Raw genomic sequence first — 18,581 nt, 5'->3', positions numbered from 1 at the left:
AAATCACTACTTCATAACGAGTATTTCTAGCCTTATTTGAACATAGTTTGGGGAAAATTCTCTACAGCATTTTTACACATCCATTGACAGCTTTTATTCTGCACTATCTTTTCAAACAGTGTTGGAAGATAGAGATAAAATCTCTGTTCAGAGCAAATGGAAGTTTTGTTTCATGTACATTATCTAATAAAGATAATGTCTTTCTCTGGGCAAAGGTTGGACGGGTTTGCTAGCAGGCTTCTTATAAAATTGGGAGTTCTCTAAGCTTGAGGTTGGTTAATTAGGTATAACACATATTCACTGTATGTGCAGCATCTACCTGGGCCGCTATGCCTCACTCCCTGTGGGACTTGAGAGGGAAACATGCTATGCTGTGACTAATACTAGAATCATTTGTCTCTGGCCCAAGGATTTCATGTCTTCTGCCAGCATCGATGAAACTATGGCAGGCTAACTTGTCTTGAAAGTGGGATAAAATCTCTGGCCCTTCACAGTTCTTGACACAAACTAAAGATAATAATAATGTGACAGTAAAAAATAAATGGCCTTTTCAGGATTGTCAGAATGTGTGTTGTTTCTAGTAGCAGCAAACCTAATAATGGCAACTGCCCTAGGAATAAGGGAATCATTATTTCAGTTACATCTTACAAAGTGTTTCACAACAAAACCTTTACTGATAGCACTTTCAACAGGTAGTATTTCTCTGTCCTTTGATCCTTTATACTGTTTTTCTTACTGTCTCTACCTAAAACTATAATGATTTTTCTACTTTACCTCTCTTATTAGACTATAAGTTATAGAGGGCAAGGAAGTCATTTATTTCTGTATTCCTGCCAATGCCTTCCGGGTGTGATGCATTAAATGCAGTCACTGCTTATTCAGTGTCTATTGATTAACTTGTATGAATCAACATACCTTTATCACATTCTTTGAAAAGTCCATTCACTAAAAACAAAACAAAACAAAAACAAACAAACAAACAAACAAAAACTTACAGCAAAGTTTGAGAGAGAAGATTTACTGACATGAAAATGCTGTAATGAGTGTCAAATGAATGAAATAAGTAATTTCCAGTTTAATCAGGAAAGGAATCCTATAGGATTTTAGCAATAATCTAGGCTTTGAAAGACTGGTAGGATTTCGTAGGAAGAGAAAAGGATCTTTAACAGATCACTTTTGGTAGATGGAAGGGAGAGATGTAAAAGATTAAATTATGAACACTCACCACGGTAAAGTCCAACACATTGGAACTCTCCAAAGGAACAATGTAAATACAAATTTATTCAAGTTTTGTTTTTTGGTTTGTTTAAAACAAAATTTAACAGGCTCAGGTTAGCATCCAAATGGTCACTCAGGTGAGGAAAAAAAAAATGACAAAGAACTCATTGGAAATGGAAAGTTATTTTAAAGCTATCATGTACAAATGTTCTTCCAAGATAGTAAGGAAAGTAATTTTCTTCATTTATTTTGGCAGTCAGGATATCTTTTGGTTCTGCTCCAGAGTTTAGCATCAACAAAACCCATAAAATTAAGCTATTTGTTCTGCACAAAACATTTTTAAAGGCAGTTAAACAACAGGGTGTAATGATATTTCCAAATTCTCTATATCAAAAAAGGTACGAAAAGCAAAAGGTTAAATACACATCATTTCATCAGAATACCCCTACAATATAACTTAATTGTTTCAATGCATATTAACAGGCCATTTACTGTTCTTATATATCTCGGAGGAGAAAAATAAAATAAAAAGTAAATTACAAAGTAATTTTTTTTTCTGGACTCCCTATTGGGTTTCATAATTATACCAGAATTAAGGATTTAACAACTGATTGTTACAAGACATTTTGATATTCACAGATTTAAGAGAGCAAAAACAAATGAACAAAGAAGATATCTGTCTAAAGTAAGATTATTGCCTTTTTAACTTAAAAAAATAAATAAAATGATCCAGTTAATATTTTTCTCTTCATGGAATATATTTAAGTGACTAAGACACTATTATAAATTCATCTAATATTCTCTTCCTAATTCTAATGGAAAATGTCTGTTTATATTTTAGTTTTCCTTCATGTATTTTACATATATGTACAGTACCAGAGTCCGTAAATGTATGCTTTAATTATATGTCCTATAAATACCATTAAAATCAAGAAAATATATTCTAAATACAACACGTTAAGAGTCCTAATGGTTTATAAATGGTAGTCTTTAACTTGACACACATTATCTTCCTGAGTGCTTATGCTTTTAATACTTAATTATAATGACTGTCATTTATCAAGTAGTTTATATGCCAGAATTTTAATTTTTTTGGACTTCAGACAAGATTTGTATTTGAAATGTTTATACTCCAAAGCAGGTGAATTAAGACAATATTACAACTACACAAATGTTATTGGCCTGACACATGCCCTTTTTAATGGATGAAATTTACTCAATTGCTATCATTAATGTGAAATGCCATCTGCCATTTATATGCAAATTATAGTTTAATGCCTTTCTCCCACACAATAAAAAGTTAAATTCTAATATACAAGATTTTTTTCACTTTTAATGCAGTTAAGTTGAATGAATGAGAAAGTGTACATAGTTTTACAAACAGAAGTGTTTAACAGAGCTATATCTACCGATATACAAATTGAGTAGTGTAAGTTTAGCTTAAAATAATAGTGATGAGAATAATTTTAGAAAAGAAGCTGAAATTTAGAAACAGAAATAATATGGGTGAAAGTTGGTTAGAAAAAAGTTTATTACTAAATAGGAAACATTCTATGAAGTCCCATAAAATATAAGTTAAATAAGCAAACGTATCTATTTTTTATTTCTTCGTGGAATAAAGTAAAATTTACACCTCAAACTACTTAATAATTTTGATTTGTTTTTTCACCAACAACTAACCATTCCACTAATTTGTTAACCATTACTAAGATAAAGTGTAGTCATGCAAAGGGAATGAGAACCAAGAAGAAAGAAACATAACAAAAGGCAGAACTAATAGACTAATGGTACGCTGATGACCAATTTAAGAGACATGAAGATCACACGAAAGCAGTAACCTGTTTCTCAGTGCTGTGATGTAGTGGAAAGGGCATAAGCTGCTAGGGAGAGACGGAGCTGGTTTTACATTCTAACTGCTACTACTGGTTTCGTAGCTCTGTTCTCTTCCTTCTTCCTCCCATTTATCTGACATGCTGCTGCTAAAACAGTCACACTAAACTACAATTCTAATTATGTTATGCACATATTCATAATCTTCCACTGATTCCTGAATTGCCGAGATTAGTTTCAATGGCGTAGCAATTAATAGTCGCAGGATCTGGTTTCAACCATATTTCTGTCCTTAACATTCACTCGGAACTCTGCTCCACCCACATGCTCCCCTCCCTCACCTATTTACTTCAGCCAAAGATATTAGTCATTATTTCAAACTGCTCTAAAATTTCTGTCCTTCTTCCTTCTTACTCATTCTATTCCCATTACCAGTCTGTGTGAATCAAAATTCCAACGATCATTTAAAGTCTAACTTAAACTATATGTCCTGCAGAACACCCAAGCCCTAGAGTTTGTACACTTTCTTAGTATTTCATTTGGACCTTTATTATAGTTATATTCAAATTGTGCTATGATAAATATGCATATTTGAATCTTCTCCATTACATTAAAGTATTTTATAGCTTATTTTACAGACGTGAAGTTTAAACCTCAGGACTCCTTACTAGCACCTATTATTTCATGTTCCTTAGAGGAGCCTTATCAATTTTGAAATTTATCAATTGAATTAATTATATTTCCTGAAGAGGTCCACCAAACTATATACACTTCAGACCCCATAAAATGAGGGTTTACCCTTGAGTGCAGGAAAGTTATTCACTTTAATAATTAGTGTGGCTACTTTCCTTGAATCCTTGCTGGATGGCACCCTGCAGCTTCTATGGCCACACACTATTTTATTTAGCTCCCTAAGCTGCAGTTCATAAAACCTCATCACTATCCAGGTCTCTTATGCTTATGTAGTCTTCACAGGTCATTTCCTCCATAAAAGTCAGTTTTTTCAGCATTAAAGGCCTGAAGGTATAATTAGGCCAAAACAATAAAGGAGAATAAGTGTATGATTCAACTTCCCCTCATCTAAAGGGGAATCACATTAGAGTGGAAAGCTGCTATCTCTTGGATTTAGTTCCACATAGGAAAAAAAACAAACAAAAAAAAAACAGCTCAGGAAAATTGGTAAGAGACTCTGCATACATAAAGTCTTCTAGAAACCTTGTTATAAATGTGGATTCCAGGGACCCACTTGATGAGATTTACATGATCCTGATGATCCAAGGACAACTGTTTAAGAACTAACTTCCTTAATGTAGATTCTTAGTCTTCTGGGTGTGTCAGATCCCTTGAAGGAGCTTTCAATACTCACATACTCATAATTTTAACCTGGGACTGTATTAGTTTGTTAGGGCTGCCATAACAAATACCACAGACTGGATGACTTAAGTAACAAATATGTTTTGTTCTGGAGGTTAGAAGTCTAAGATGGGGGTATCGGTTTCCCCTGAGGCTTCCCTCCTGACTAGCAGACAGCTCCCTTCAGACTGTGTCCTCACATGGTATTTCCTCTGTGGGTGTGCATCCCTCATGTCTCTTTGTGCATCTCTTTATAAGGACACCAGTCCGATTGCATTAGGGCTCACCCAAAAGGCTTTATTTTAACTTTATATCCTCTTTAAAGGCCCCATCTCCAAACACAGTTATATTTTGAGGTACTGGGGTTAGGGTTTAAGCATAAAATTTTGGGGGCACACAAGACAGTCCACAGCAGAGACGGTTCTATGATCCCCATACTTATGATTCCTAGTTTACATATTCCTTCACAGAAGATCAGAACACGCAAATGATCTGAGAGAAAAAGAAGAAAGCCATGCTGTGAATACCACCTTTAGCGGGAAAAATACCATCCAAGGAAGGGAAGAAAAATACATTGAATTTTTCTGCGGACGGTGTCTACAGGCATTCAGAATGGTCCAGCGTTTGACATAGCATTGGAGGCTGTTCTGCAATATAGCTTCTAACAAAATTAGGCTGTCTGGAACCCCTGGTAACAGAATTGTTTCCCTTTATACCAAGAAAGTTGGGAAAGCACCAAAATCTGCATGTGGCATGTACCCAGGCCTACTTCATGGAGTTCGTGCTGTGAGACCTAAAGTTCTAATGAGGTTGTCTAAAACAAAAAAAACATGTCAACAGGGCCTATGGTGGATCCATGTGTGCTAAATGTGTCCGTGACAGGATCAAGTGTACTTTCCTTATCAAAGAGCAGAAATACTTGTGAAAGTGTTGATGGCACAAGCACAGAGTCAGAAAGGTAAACTTAAAAAAAAGAAGCTGTTTTGAGTAATAAAAACAATTAAAAGGCCAAAATAAAACGCATTGAATTTGACTGGAAGAAGAAGACAATCTTAGAGATGTGTGTAACATATACAAATACACACACACACACACATATACGCACACACAGCCGGTACTTAAATAGTATCGTTTAAATATTGATGAGATATTGTAGGAACTTAACTCTTATTTATGTGTTAGCCTATGGTAAAACTGGTTTCATTATACCTCTTCTTGCCAGTTATAAGAACCTACTGACTGTTAACTGAGGACTTACTGAGATATATATATATCTGTGTGTGTGTGTGTGTGTGTGTGTGTGTGTGTGTGTGTGTGTGTAAAGAAAAGGAAAGATATATCAATCATCTCTTTTGAGAACTACGGAGAAAATACTGTGTTTCCCCAAAAATAAGAACAGGTCTTATATTAACTTTTGCTCCAAAAGATGCATTAGGGCTTATGTTCTGGGGACGTCATCCTACAAAATCATGCTAGGGCTTATTTTCTGGTTAAGTCTTATTTTCGGGGAAACACAGTAGAATTAAAAATGATAGAAAAACAGAAAAGCGTCAGAGGAAAACACAGTATGTGCTTCCACTCCATTCTGCAACTATTAAGATGACAGTAAAAGGATATAAACCAAAAAGTACAAATAGAATTTGAGTGGAGATGCCAAAGAAATATCAGCAACATTTTGGAAGTTCAACAACATATGGACAAGTGTTGACTGGCTTTGCACACTAGGAAAGCTGAAATTGAAATGCCTACATGTGAAGGGAGCCAATAAGCAAGCTGATTCATGAAAGGAACTTTAAAAATGCTCAGGAATTGGACGGAAGTCTAGAGTCCCTGTGAGAATAAGAGAGGGGTGGTTATGGGCAAAAATCGGGAGAAATGATTCAAAGTCTGTATGATAAACAGTAAGGGCAAACAACTGAAAACAAAAAAACAAAAAAACAATATGATTTACAGGAGTCCTAGAAAAGAGAGTCCAGAGGAAAATGGAAAGAAGGAAAACTATCAAAGAAATAATCAACAGTTTCCAGAGCTGAAGGGCATGGGGTCCCTGTAGAAGGCCCATTTTCATCCCAGCACAGTGGCTGAAAAAATAAAAATCAAATCTAAGAGAAATTTGAGAAAAAAATGTATATACAGAGGCACACGGTATTAGCATTAGGGGGATAGGGTGGCAGGAAACAAGTTGTATACAAAACTTTGAAATGAGAAAGACATCAGACTTTTCAGTTGATGCACTGCAAGTTTGAAAACAATGAAGCGATATTCTGAAAATTCTGAAAATAATGATTTTCATTCTAGAATTTTGCATTATCTATCAATGATGTGTGATGTTGAGTAATATTATTTTCAAACATACAAAACTCAAAATTTTACTTTGGATCTTTCTTCAAGAATCTAGTAGGTGTGTTTCAGTAAAATGTCAGACTAAATCCGAAAAGAAGAAGACAAGGGTTCTATACAATTTGGAGATCAAGAGGATGCTCCAGGATGATAGTGAAGCTAAACTCCAAGTTGGAAAGAGAACCTGGAAAGATATTGCTAATTTAAAATCCAAAAACTTGGAACTGATGGAAATTGACGTGTTTTACTACATCTAGAAGAGTATAAAAACTCGTGTTGAGACTTTGGTCAAAACTTAGTGAAAGTAATTTAAAAATCTAAGCAAATGGAAACATGGGATAATATTTAATCCCAGGAAAAACAAGAAAATTGAAAAAAAAGAAAAGAAAAGAGAAAAACAGAAAAAAGAACAAGAATGAAGTGTGATCTATTTTCTTAATTATAAAAACATAAATAATTATCACTTAACTAAAAATCGTGGTATAGCTATAGTGAGATGGGGTACCGATGACTGGGGTTGTTGCTGTTGAAGTGGTGCCCAGTAATAGAGTCCAGTTCATGCTGCTGCAAGAAAAGAAAGCTTATCTTCCTTCACAGAAAGTCAACAGATAGTGTGTAAAATCAATGATACCAAGAAAGTACAGTACACAGTTTATTTAGAAATATGGAGGTAGGAACCAGAAGAAACAGCAAGAGAGTTTTAAGTGATTTCCTCTAGGGATTAGAAACTGGCAGGGATGGAAGTATGCTGCTTTGCATCATAAATTTCTTTAAATGACTTTTAAAAATGTGGACATCGATCATTTTGACAAACATAAAAATAAATAAGTAAATTATAAAGAAAAAAATATTGCATAATACATACATTCAAGCCAAAAAATACCATGGTCTAAATAGTATTTCTGCATGTTTTATGTATGGTTGATATAGGCCTGAAAAAAATGTAGCTCAATTTAACTCTGTATAATCACAGACTGTAAGAACTAATTTTTTTTATTAGTTTCATGTGCACAAAACAAAGTAATACTTAGACATTTATCATTTACATCCCTCACACTGTGTCAATCCCCATCCCCCCATCCACTATCCCTCTAATATCACACACAGCCATTACATTTCCACTGTCTCTATTCCTAATGCTGTACTCCACTTGTAAAGGAACTACTTTTCTATCATAGTTCATCTTTTCTTGAAAATGTTGGGCACTTGCCTATTTTAATATTAAACTTTAATCTACCTGAATTAGTGATATTACCAACAGAACTATATGACTAAGGTATATGGAGATCACATACCCATATTTCTTCAGGCTGGGATTTTGGGAGTAATAGAGCCTAGAAGAACTGCTGGCAAATCATCATGTTCCAAACCCAGGTCTCAGGGAGTGGTGAAAAGGGCCATCATGCAGGAGGAATGTCAAATACACCAATCAGAAGTCTTCTGGGAATACAGATATCAGTGGTGTGCTAGAAAGTTCAATATTATATATTCTTGATGCTTTGGAAACTTTTCTCAAGATGATTTCATTTTAATGAATACTTTCAATAAAATTATGACTCATTTTAATCAAACTGTTTATATCCCATAATATCTCAAACACTATAAAGAAAGGAAAGAATCAAATATATGTGATGGAAGAACTGACTCTGAGTGGTGAGCACACAATATGATATATAGATGATGTATTATAGAATTGTACGTTTGAAACCTATATAATTTTATTCACCAATCACCCTAATAAACTTAAGTTAAAGAACTTAAAAAGAATTATGACTCAGATCATGACAAAAATAATCCAAATAACACCCATGCAAGAAGATACCTCCCTCACCCCTTTTCTTTCCGTCCTGAAGTACAGTTTGATATTTCCATACCTCTCTGTAGCCATTGCTGATTTGTTCCAAGCTGAGGGAATACACAAGATCCTTGCCTCCCACAAAGAGTCTCTCTTGATATTCATCCAGCAGCATTGTATGGAGATCAAGAAATCCAAAAGGGCTATGAAAGATTGATGTTCTGTTTAATTCCAAGAGCTCTGAAATGCAAAAGAAAAAAAAAGACACTAAACACAAGAGAAAATACAAATACCTTTATAACACTTTTCTCATGGCTCTATTTTTAGACCTATTGGAACTGTATGGTTAACATTCAGTTTATCAGAAACATAAAGCTTTTAAAATTCATTATGCAAAAAAATTAAATATACACAGTGCATCAACAATACAGTATTGTACATTTGAAAGTTGCTAAGAGAAAAGATCCTAAAAGTTGTCATCATAAGAAAAGAAATTCTAACTTGTGAGGTGATGGATGCTAACTAAACTTCTTGGGGTCATTTTGTAATATAGCATATATCAAACCAACATGTGGTACACTTCAAACTTACACAATGTTATATATCAACTATATCTCAAAACTGGAAAAAAATGAAAAATATTTGTGCATCATGTTAAAAAAGAGTACAATTGAGAATAAATTTTTTTTTTAAATTAAATTTATTGGGGTGACAATTGTTAGTAAAATTACATAGATTTCAGGTGTACAATTCTGTATTACATCATCTATAAATCCCATTGTATGTTCATCACCCAGAGTCCGTTCTTCCATCACCATATATTCGATCCCCCTTACCCTCACCTCCCCCCCCCACCTCCCTTACCCTCTGGCAACCACTAAACTATTGTCCGTGTCTATGAGTTTCTGTTTCTCATTTGTTTGTCTTGTTCTTTTGTTGTTTTTGGTTTATATACCACATATCAGTGAAATCACATGAGAGAATAAATTTTAATGTGAACAAATTAAAATATTTTATAAGTTTACAAATCTAAAAACTTTAATTCAACTTAATATGTGAAGTAAATATGCTATGTTTTTAAATATAGAAAGAATTATTCTTCACAATCTTTAATGTAAAGTGCTACGTGGAAAAGTCGTTTTATTGTGACTTTTATATTTACTTCTCTATGGGCAACAAAAATCCCAGATCCACAATAAATATTCCCAAAGTGTGTCCATTTAATTCCAGATGAACACCAACTCAGAAAGAGTGTTTCCATTTGAAATTAATTTTGAAAATCATGTCCAAAATCAAGTTGTTCAAGTCTGGAAACTATCAGGGTTGTTAACACAATGAGGTAACACATGGTAGCACTCAGTACAGTGGGGATGACTGATAAAACTGGTGATCTACTTTCTACCAATGTGCTTTTGGCTAGTATTTATGCATTCATCCCTACATCAGAAATCACAAACTATTTGTTATGACTAATACACATTTAATTTTAGAAAGTCAGAATCAGGCAGACTTCTCATGCGTGTACATTCGTTTGTTTGTTTGTTGAAGGTATTTAATCGCATATGGCAGTTCAAAACTTAAGACTGGTAAATGATATCTGAGAGCCTTTGATGATGAGAGAGAATACTGCCCCCAATACTCAGCCCTGCATACTGAAGAATTTCTGAAGAGGCCTCTTGGGAAATAATGACAAGTTAGAAGATAACTTCATTTTCCAAAGGTCAATGCCTAATGCATCTGATAGAGAATGGTGACTAGAACACTATCATCTAGAGAACAACATGAAATGTGACCAATTTATAGCATTTTGCCAAATCTTACATTGTTTCTGAGAAAGGAGAGATGAAGTCTCTTTTTCCCTCTATTAAGAATGTATTCAGTCTATATATCTACTTGAAACTGTGGATGCCCAAAATTTTGTAGAGTAGGGTTAATGTTAAATTTTTATTTTAAAATAACTAATATTGCTAAAATCAAAGTATCTCACATACAGGTAAAACTTGTGATACTGAGTCATATGACTATTCATCTAAATAAAAAATCTGAGAACAGATTTTGAAGAAGAGATGGAAAGAATAATAAAATGCTTTGTCTGGGGAGGAAGAAAAAAGGAATTGTGAGAGTAAGTGTTCTTGAATCCTGAAAGATAAATTTGTCAAAGCAGAATCATACTGTTTTTCTTCCTTACTATGCATTCACAAATAGCAAGACATGAACATTTTAGGGATCCAATCCCATAACAAAAATATAGATCAAAGCTATCCACTGCCATTACACCTTGTCATTATATTAATGTATAAGCACTTATGGTTTTGCAACAGGGCTGCTAAGTGGACCCTTTTCCAGAAAAGGTTCCCGTATTTCAGTAGGTTGCTAAAATTCCCCGAGTTTTATGCACAGGGAAATTATTATTTGAAAGGATACAATTGATGAAAGAATGGTTACTCATTATTTAGAATTAACGTATCTCTAAACTCTACAGTTACCAAATACACTAAAGTGCAGACCTCAGGAAATAAGTTTGCTGGAAAAGACAGAAAGTCGTGGAAGGCATCAAATATGAGGATCCTACCCTAAAATGTTGTGGTAGTGGAAAAGTCCACGCCAATATTAAGAAGTCTGAATTGGAATGAGGGAAAGCCCAGCCAATAAAGAAGTCATCCCACGAATGATTTCAGTTTTGGGATGAACTTGCCTGTTTCCCAGTGAGGTCATTAGGACCTCATTACCTCTGTATGCACATGGACAGAGAGACATCAAGTGTTTTTATCACTTGACAATTTCTGCTACACTTATATAATTCTTATACTCTAAAGTGGTAATCCCTATTTCTTCATCAGTAATAATAAAAACTAATTACTAACTCATCAATTTTATTTTATTCTGCTACATCAACTTTTATTCTGACATGTCATCCCATCTTTTGGCCAAGTCTATCCCATGAGATCCAAAAAAGGACTCATATTCCTTTGGAGACATGGTTTGGAAACTGCAAAGGGAAAAAAAACTAAAGTGTGCATTCAACAAATGCAGTTTTTAAGTGTTCATTTCTTATGACCTTTACTTTTATCTATTTTTTTTCTGAAATAGTAAATAACCACAGTATAACAGTTTAAATAACAATTGTCTTTTATTTTATTGATGGAGAAATGCAAGTGCCTGGAGATTAAATGACTATCTTATAGACATACACTATCATAATGAAAATATACTCAAATTACACCCCACACACACACACACACACACAACGAGAATTAAAGTACAATAGATGTTTATGTCATCAAAGAAAGTCCTCTAGACTGAGAATCTGGAGAGCCAGGTTCTGGTCTTGGCTTTGTCATTAATTACCTCAGGGACCTTTAACAACCATTTAACCTCTTTAGATTGGTTTCCTCACATTAATCACCCTTCCACATTCAAAATTCTTAGTTCACTGACTAAACTGCATTTCTGAAATGGAAGTGATAAAACATTGTAAAATGGGTTTTATCATTGGGTTTTATCAACAAACCCAATGCATAGATGTTTTTACAGGGTCTTTCAAAGGACAGTGCTGAACCTGCATTTTTGGAAGCTTAACAAATGGAAGCAGTGGTCAATGAACAAATCAAAATATCACATGTCCAATATTTAAGCTTGCCTAAAGGGGAGTAGTTAAAATATTCATTTACGACTTCTCCTATATTTAAATTATACAGTCAGAGAGTACTTTTGTTAAGTTATAAGAAATTTTGGAACTTATTTATTTTGGTTCATTCATATTACCTCATGTAATGTTGCTGCCAAGTGTCATAAGTGTCTGGATATATAAAATTGAATATCAAATACATACCTTAGGCAATAAGTCAATAAATTTCATTTCACTTATGAAAACACTTCCTAGAATCATTCCGAAAGTCATTTTTAAACATATAAGACCCAATGACTAGACTGTAGTTTTCTTTAAACATTTTTACAATAAGAGAGAAGTGCACGGAATGCTCTGCAACTCTCCACTTTGACCATTACCATACAACAGAATAGCATCAATGACTGATTCTTCAGTAGATACATTGTTTCAGAATCAAGGTACCAACCAAAACATATCAACACAATGGTTTATATTTTCCTTCTTTATTTCCACAGGCAAAAATCCTGATTGTGATCCTTAATTTTTCCTAAGACTGAAATTGTCCTTCCTGTCTGTGATTCACCAACATCCTTGACTTTAAGTCTGAAAAGGTTAAAGGTATCCATTATGGGTAAATACTAGTCCTTCAGATATAAACCTAGAATACTGGACACAGGGGTATTCTATAAAAGAAACATTTTTTAAAAGATTATACATATTTATGCTTCATTATTAACTCCAATTTTCTATTTTAACTTAATTATTTAACTTGCCTCTTCCCAAGGATCTGAAATAACTTATACAAATATATTCAACTGAACAAACTAACATATTGCTAGGGCTGTTAAGATGAAGAGGGAGAAAGAAGATGAGAAGCCATTCTCTAATATCCTATAGAGTTCAAGTAAATACCAAGGCTTCCTAAAATTCAAAGTCATTATAATACAAGAGAAAAACTGTATCAGTTGCTTAGGAGCATTGTCTGGTATGATAGTTAATTTTACATGGCATTGAGTGGATCTGGGTTGCTCAGATATTTGACCAAACATTATTTCTGGATTTGTCTTGAGGATATTTCTGGATGACAGATTAGCATTTGAACTGACTACTAAAGCACATTGCCCTCCCCAATGTGGGTGGGCATCAGCCAATGTGTTGAGGGCCTGAGTAGAAAAAAAAGTGGAGGAAGGAAGAATTCACTCCATTATTCTGTCTAACTGAGGGTCTTCTGCCCTCAGACTGACACATCATCAGCTTCCCTGCTTCTTAGGCCTTCAGACTAAGACTGAACCATGAACACCAGCTTTCCTGACTCTTTACCTTGCAGCCAACAAATTGCAGGACTTCTCTGGCTCTGTAATTGCATGAGTCAATTCACTTTATCTATCTATCTATCATCTATCTATCTATCTATCTATCTATCTATCTATCTATCTAGCTAATCTAGCTAATCTATCTAATCTATCTATCTATCTATCTATCTATCTATCTATCTATCTATCTATCTGTATATTCCGTGTTTCCCCAAAAATAAGACCCACCTGGACCCTCAGTTCTAATGCATCTCTTGGAGCAAAAGTCAATATAAGACCCAGTCTTATTTTACTATAAGATGTGGTATAACATAATATAATATAACATAATATAATATAATATAATATAATATAATATAATATAATATAATAAATATAATATAATATAATATAATATAATATAATATAATATAATATAATATAATCGGGTCTTATATTAATTTTTGCTCCAAAAAATGCATTAGAGCTGATGGTCCGGCTAGGTCTTATTTTCAGGGAAACACAGTATATGAACATATATAACATCACTAAAAAGAATCACTAAAATATAAGTTATTAATTGTCATACTTCTGCTTATATTATATCCCTCAATACAAGCCAACTGAATTCATATCAAAGTGCAATCTACCAAAGTGACTATGGCCATGGGTGGCCATGTTAGTTAGGACATTAATGACTGCAATGAACAGAGATTAATTAAATCAAGGTAATGCAAATCCAAGGATAGAAAACCAGGCCTAACAGTAAATTGGAAAACCAACAGAAGCACAGGATAATTTATACCTTAAGAGATAGTTCATCTTTGCTTCTTGCTTCTTGCTTTTCTTAATGTCGCTGCTTCACTGTACTGATTCTAAAGAGTTTATTCATTTGCTTACATTAGCCCCCAACTGTATAACCTTCCAGCTTCCACCCCACCACTATATGATATTTCTATCTGTCATTTCAAAATTCTCAAGGAAAAGAATGTAACTGGGTTAGCAAGTGTTCACAAGTCATAGATTGCTGGCTTCCTCTAGATTGGATGCTTTGGGATCAATTATTCATCTATGGTTAAATGTGGAAGTCATGTGGGAAATAGTGTGGTCCCTATAATTATGGGGTGGGTGAGTGGGAGCTGTTACCATGAAATGTGTATCAATCATAAACCTATCCAGTCTGTCTTTACTCATGAATAAATCTATAATAACATAAATTCATTACAATATGTATTTCCAGTAGGCTGAATAAGTTGACCTGCTGTTTATAGATGTTCAATATAATCATATGAACTCTTGAAGAATATCTGCCAAAAATAAAAATTAGGGTTTTTCATTAGTTGACCTGAGCCATTCTTCCTGATAACTGAATTGTTAAAATAATTTGCTTTTGGAGAATAAACCTGTCTGCACAGAGAAGAATATTTCCATTTCTGTTCTCTTTTGTGATGGAGAGACAGTCATCTGTCTCATCCTTATGAAATCTATAGTAATTGAAGTATCTTTTATCTGTAAGAAGAATATTGTAAATATAAAAACAAGATAAAAAATAAAGTTTGATAAAGTTTAAGTGTTTTAAAATGTTTATAAAAGAAGTGGAAACATAACTATTAGACAAAAAACTGAAAAAATGATTTATTTACAGAATAGATACAAGAACAAATTATTGCTCTTTCAATATGTTGGAAAAATATTTTACAGAAAGAAAAACTATCACCTCTGTCCTGTAAATAAACATGTCATAATAAAAGATAAAAACTAATTTACATAAAAAAAATTCACTTTGTTAAGTATACAAAGAAATAAATGTGAAAACATCACTATAAATTGTATTTTAAAAATTACAATAACCAGTGAAAATGAGGTCCAGGATATGGCTGTTGGGACTCTTCTAGAGGCCAATGTGACTTTTCTATATCATTGATTTTTTTTCCCAGTGAATATGTATTACTTTATTAAAAACAAAATTATGTCTAATAAATATGGGGAAATGCCTCATTTTATATAACAAAATTTCCTCTTATGTCCTGATATTGTTCCCCACAACCCTGACTCTCAAGGTGGTAAAAACAATTAATATTTATTGAGTCGTTATGTGTCCCATACTGTTTAAGGGCTTTGGCACTTATTATCTCATTTAATAATACCAAAATTTGAATAAGAAAAGTTGACTATTAGCAATGCATGTGAACTGGGGTGTTTATCACCATTGTGAACTCATACAGTTTAGTCATCCTCAGTTTCGGTCCCCAGAGTCAAAGAGCAAAGAGATCATTTCACTGTTTAAAAGCTTGTTAGTTTACTAATAATGATTCTATAACTTATTTTACATATATATATTAAGTGAAATGAAATTATATATAGTCTCCCTATAGAAGCAACTAAGAAAAGCCTAGTCTACTAAAGGATCATGTGTCCAAAATCAAATGCATTTTTGCAGTCTGATATAAATAAATAACATACAAGATAAAATGAAAGGTTTTCCCAATATTCAATAATTGGGTTTGACATAATTCAAAATAATTCAATAGCAATAGCATTAACAGAAAAATTCAGGTTAATATCAATTTTAATTTTAAGTACCTTTAATTCATATTTAAGAATTGTCTCAAATAACTACAGAATTTTTAATTTGGTTTGACTTATCAATTTGTGACATTTTTAGTTTCATACATCTTACTTTTGAGAAACTGAAATATTTTTACTTCAAAGAGCTTCAAAATGGAAAGTTGTTTGATGTACATTAAAAGCAAATGAAACTGAAGCAGGAAGCTTTCCTCCCCCTTAATTGTTTTTTCTCTTTTTAGTTTTTGAGCCAGTACTTCAAATAATATTATTAGTAATCTCAGCTCCAAATTATAGTCCATAGACTTGGCATATTTACCAAGCAATGGCTAACTTCTTTATCCCTTTGCACTGCTTCAAACTGCCTACATGAAAGAATCAGAAAGCATACAGGAAGAGGGGGACAAAAGAAACTCTAATCTCAGGTAATCTCCAGAAAAACACAGTGCAAATAATGGACAGTGCTGACTCGGTTTAAAGGAGGGAGCTCATCTTGAGCTCTTCCTACTCTAAAAATAGCATGAATTACTCGGGGGAAGGAGTGGACAAAGAAACAAGACTAAACTGAGATGCACCAACTCAGAATTCATCCGGAAATTTTCTCAAGAGGGAACTAATTATTTTTGCTAAGCTGCATGCTAATTATCAGCTGTCAGTGAAGATATACAGAGGATTTAGTCATTTCCTCTCATGGCCTTTCTTCTTAACCTGCAAGGGAAATAGTTTTAAAACTCATTGACATCAATATATTACAGAGACAGCTCTCTTCACTTTGTCAAAATATATTTAAATTCCACACATCCATGTGTAAAATGGGGGTAGAGAGAGCACACATTTTTCAGTTCTCAAACAAAAAAAGATTTCCAAGGGAGGGGTGCTTCCTTCTTGAATGCACACTTCTTCCACTGTCACTTGCAAAGCAGCAACTTCCTGAGACCCAGGACTTCAAACATTTCATTATTTTTGAATGAATTATTTCATTCAATGCATCTCTTAAAATTAGGTCAACAATAAATTATTGAATTGCACACTAATAAGCATGGTGATGATAATGAAATATAGAAATAACCACTAGAAATTTTCTTCAATTTCTTGATGATTCAAAAGGGAAAAGGTTTCTTACAGCATGCTTTAATGATTTTGACAAGTCTGATCAATGATTGCTAATAGCTTGTAATAATGTTGAAACAAGTGGTAAAGAAATAAGCAATTAACTTTTTAAAGTATAAACAGTGGATAGTGCAGTGGATTGCTAATTGGTCTTTCTTGCAGTGGACTGTGGTTGGCCTTTCATGCATTCTGTGAACTTTTAGATTCTATCTTTCACAAGTCAAAGGTCCATACAGGTATTGTCATTGTGGTGCTCCACGTCTTCATCATAAACCACTCTAACAAAAGCAGAAAGAGTTCAAATAGACTTATGAGGAGTCGAGTCTTTAAACAGCCTTTTCTTTCCTCGGTCAAGGGAAACAAAACAGGGTCAGTGTTTTACGATTGCTCATGTTTCTACCTTATATAAATTAGCAGTCAGTGTTATACATGATATTCTGCCTTACAGGTCTCTGATCTCTATGAACACAGGTCACTATGGGACAAGGTTACATAGTATCGTTGTCTATCCATGTACTATATGTATTTGTGTGCATGTGTTTAAATTATTCAACTGAAAATCATAGAACATAAAATACCACTACCTAAAAGTCAATGATTTAATTAAGCAGTTATTGACTGCCTCCTAATTGTTTAATTACGATCCTATTCTAGTTCATTGGAGGCCAAAGGAGCCAGTCTTATGTAAATAGCTTCCTAAACTGAACCTGCATGCCAGAGGTACTCTGAACTGGGACCATAGCACGTCATTCTTTCAGAGTTCCTTCAGAGTCTTGTAAACTATGGCATGTTATTTTAAACGGAATAGGAGGGTTTTAAGAGCAATTATAGGACCAGAATTATTGTTTAAATAGCAGCTGGTTTTGATGTGCATGATGGCCACAAGGGGGCAATAGTTGGATGAATGGTGGTTTGAAGATTATTATTATTTTTTTTATAAGCAGGTGAGGAGAGTGGTAGTAGCAAAGCAAGGTAGGCCATGCAGGTAGAGACCTGAAGGATTAAATGGAAAAAAGCTAGGCATCAAGTTTTATACAACAAGGCAAAAGTATTTTTTTTTAATTTATATTATTTAGTATTGGGATAACAGATAATTTAATTTTGCCAACAATTCAATATATATTGACATCCACTGTATTAGGTACTGAGTTTCAGAGGGATATTAAGGATGAATGCAATTCTATTAAAGTAACACAAATCAGATTTTGGTATCCCTCATTTTATTTCTGTAAATTAATTTTAGAGGTAAAGTTTTTCAAATTTATGTATTGGATAAATTGGGCCCATTCACTTTTTTTTTTTTTTTCTCTTTTTTAAAGAAAAGGCATTTAAGGCTTAAAACCAGAAAGAATACAGGGTTAATAATAACAAACTCCCGCACATTTAGACTCCCTTTTCCTGTTCTCATACCTTTGCCTTCAATGGCTTAACCTTGTCTAGTTTCTTGCATATTCTTCCAGAATTTAAG

General features: G+C 33.6%; 1 protein-coding gene and 1 pseudogene across 1 annotated transcript in view; one reads left to right on the top strand and one right to left on the bottom strand.

The window, feature by feature from the left end:
* Nucleotides 1-18,581, bottom strand: part of SEMA3E (semaphorin 3E) — a 250,627-nt gene that overhangs the window by 90,540 nt on the left and 141,506 nt on the right. The window contains exon 2 of the mRNA XM_019746903.3: nt 8,616-8,776. Within this exon, the coding sequence (XP_019602462.1) occupies nt 8,616-8,776 (161 nt within the window). The remainder of the gene's footprint in view (nt 1-8,615; nt 8,777-18,581) is intronic.
* Nucleotides 5,014-5,388, top strand: LOC109455363 (large ribosomal subunit protein eL34 pseudogene; annotated as a pseudogene).

Source organism: Rhinolophus sinicus, chromosome 4 (genome assembly GCF_057876585.1).
Source record: "Rhinolophus sinicus isolate RSI-liver-muscle chromosome 4, RSI-T2T, whole genome shotgun sequence".
Classification (NCBI taxonomy): Eukaryota; Metazoa; Chordata; class Mammalia; order Chiroptera; family Rhinolophidae; genus Rhinolophus; species Rhinolophus sinicus.
This window is presented reverse-complemented; position numbering and strand designations above follow the sequence as displayed.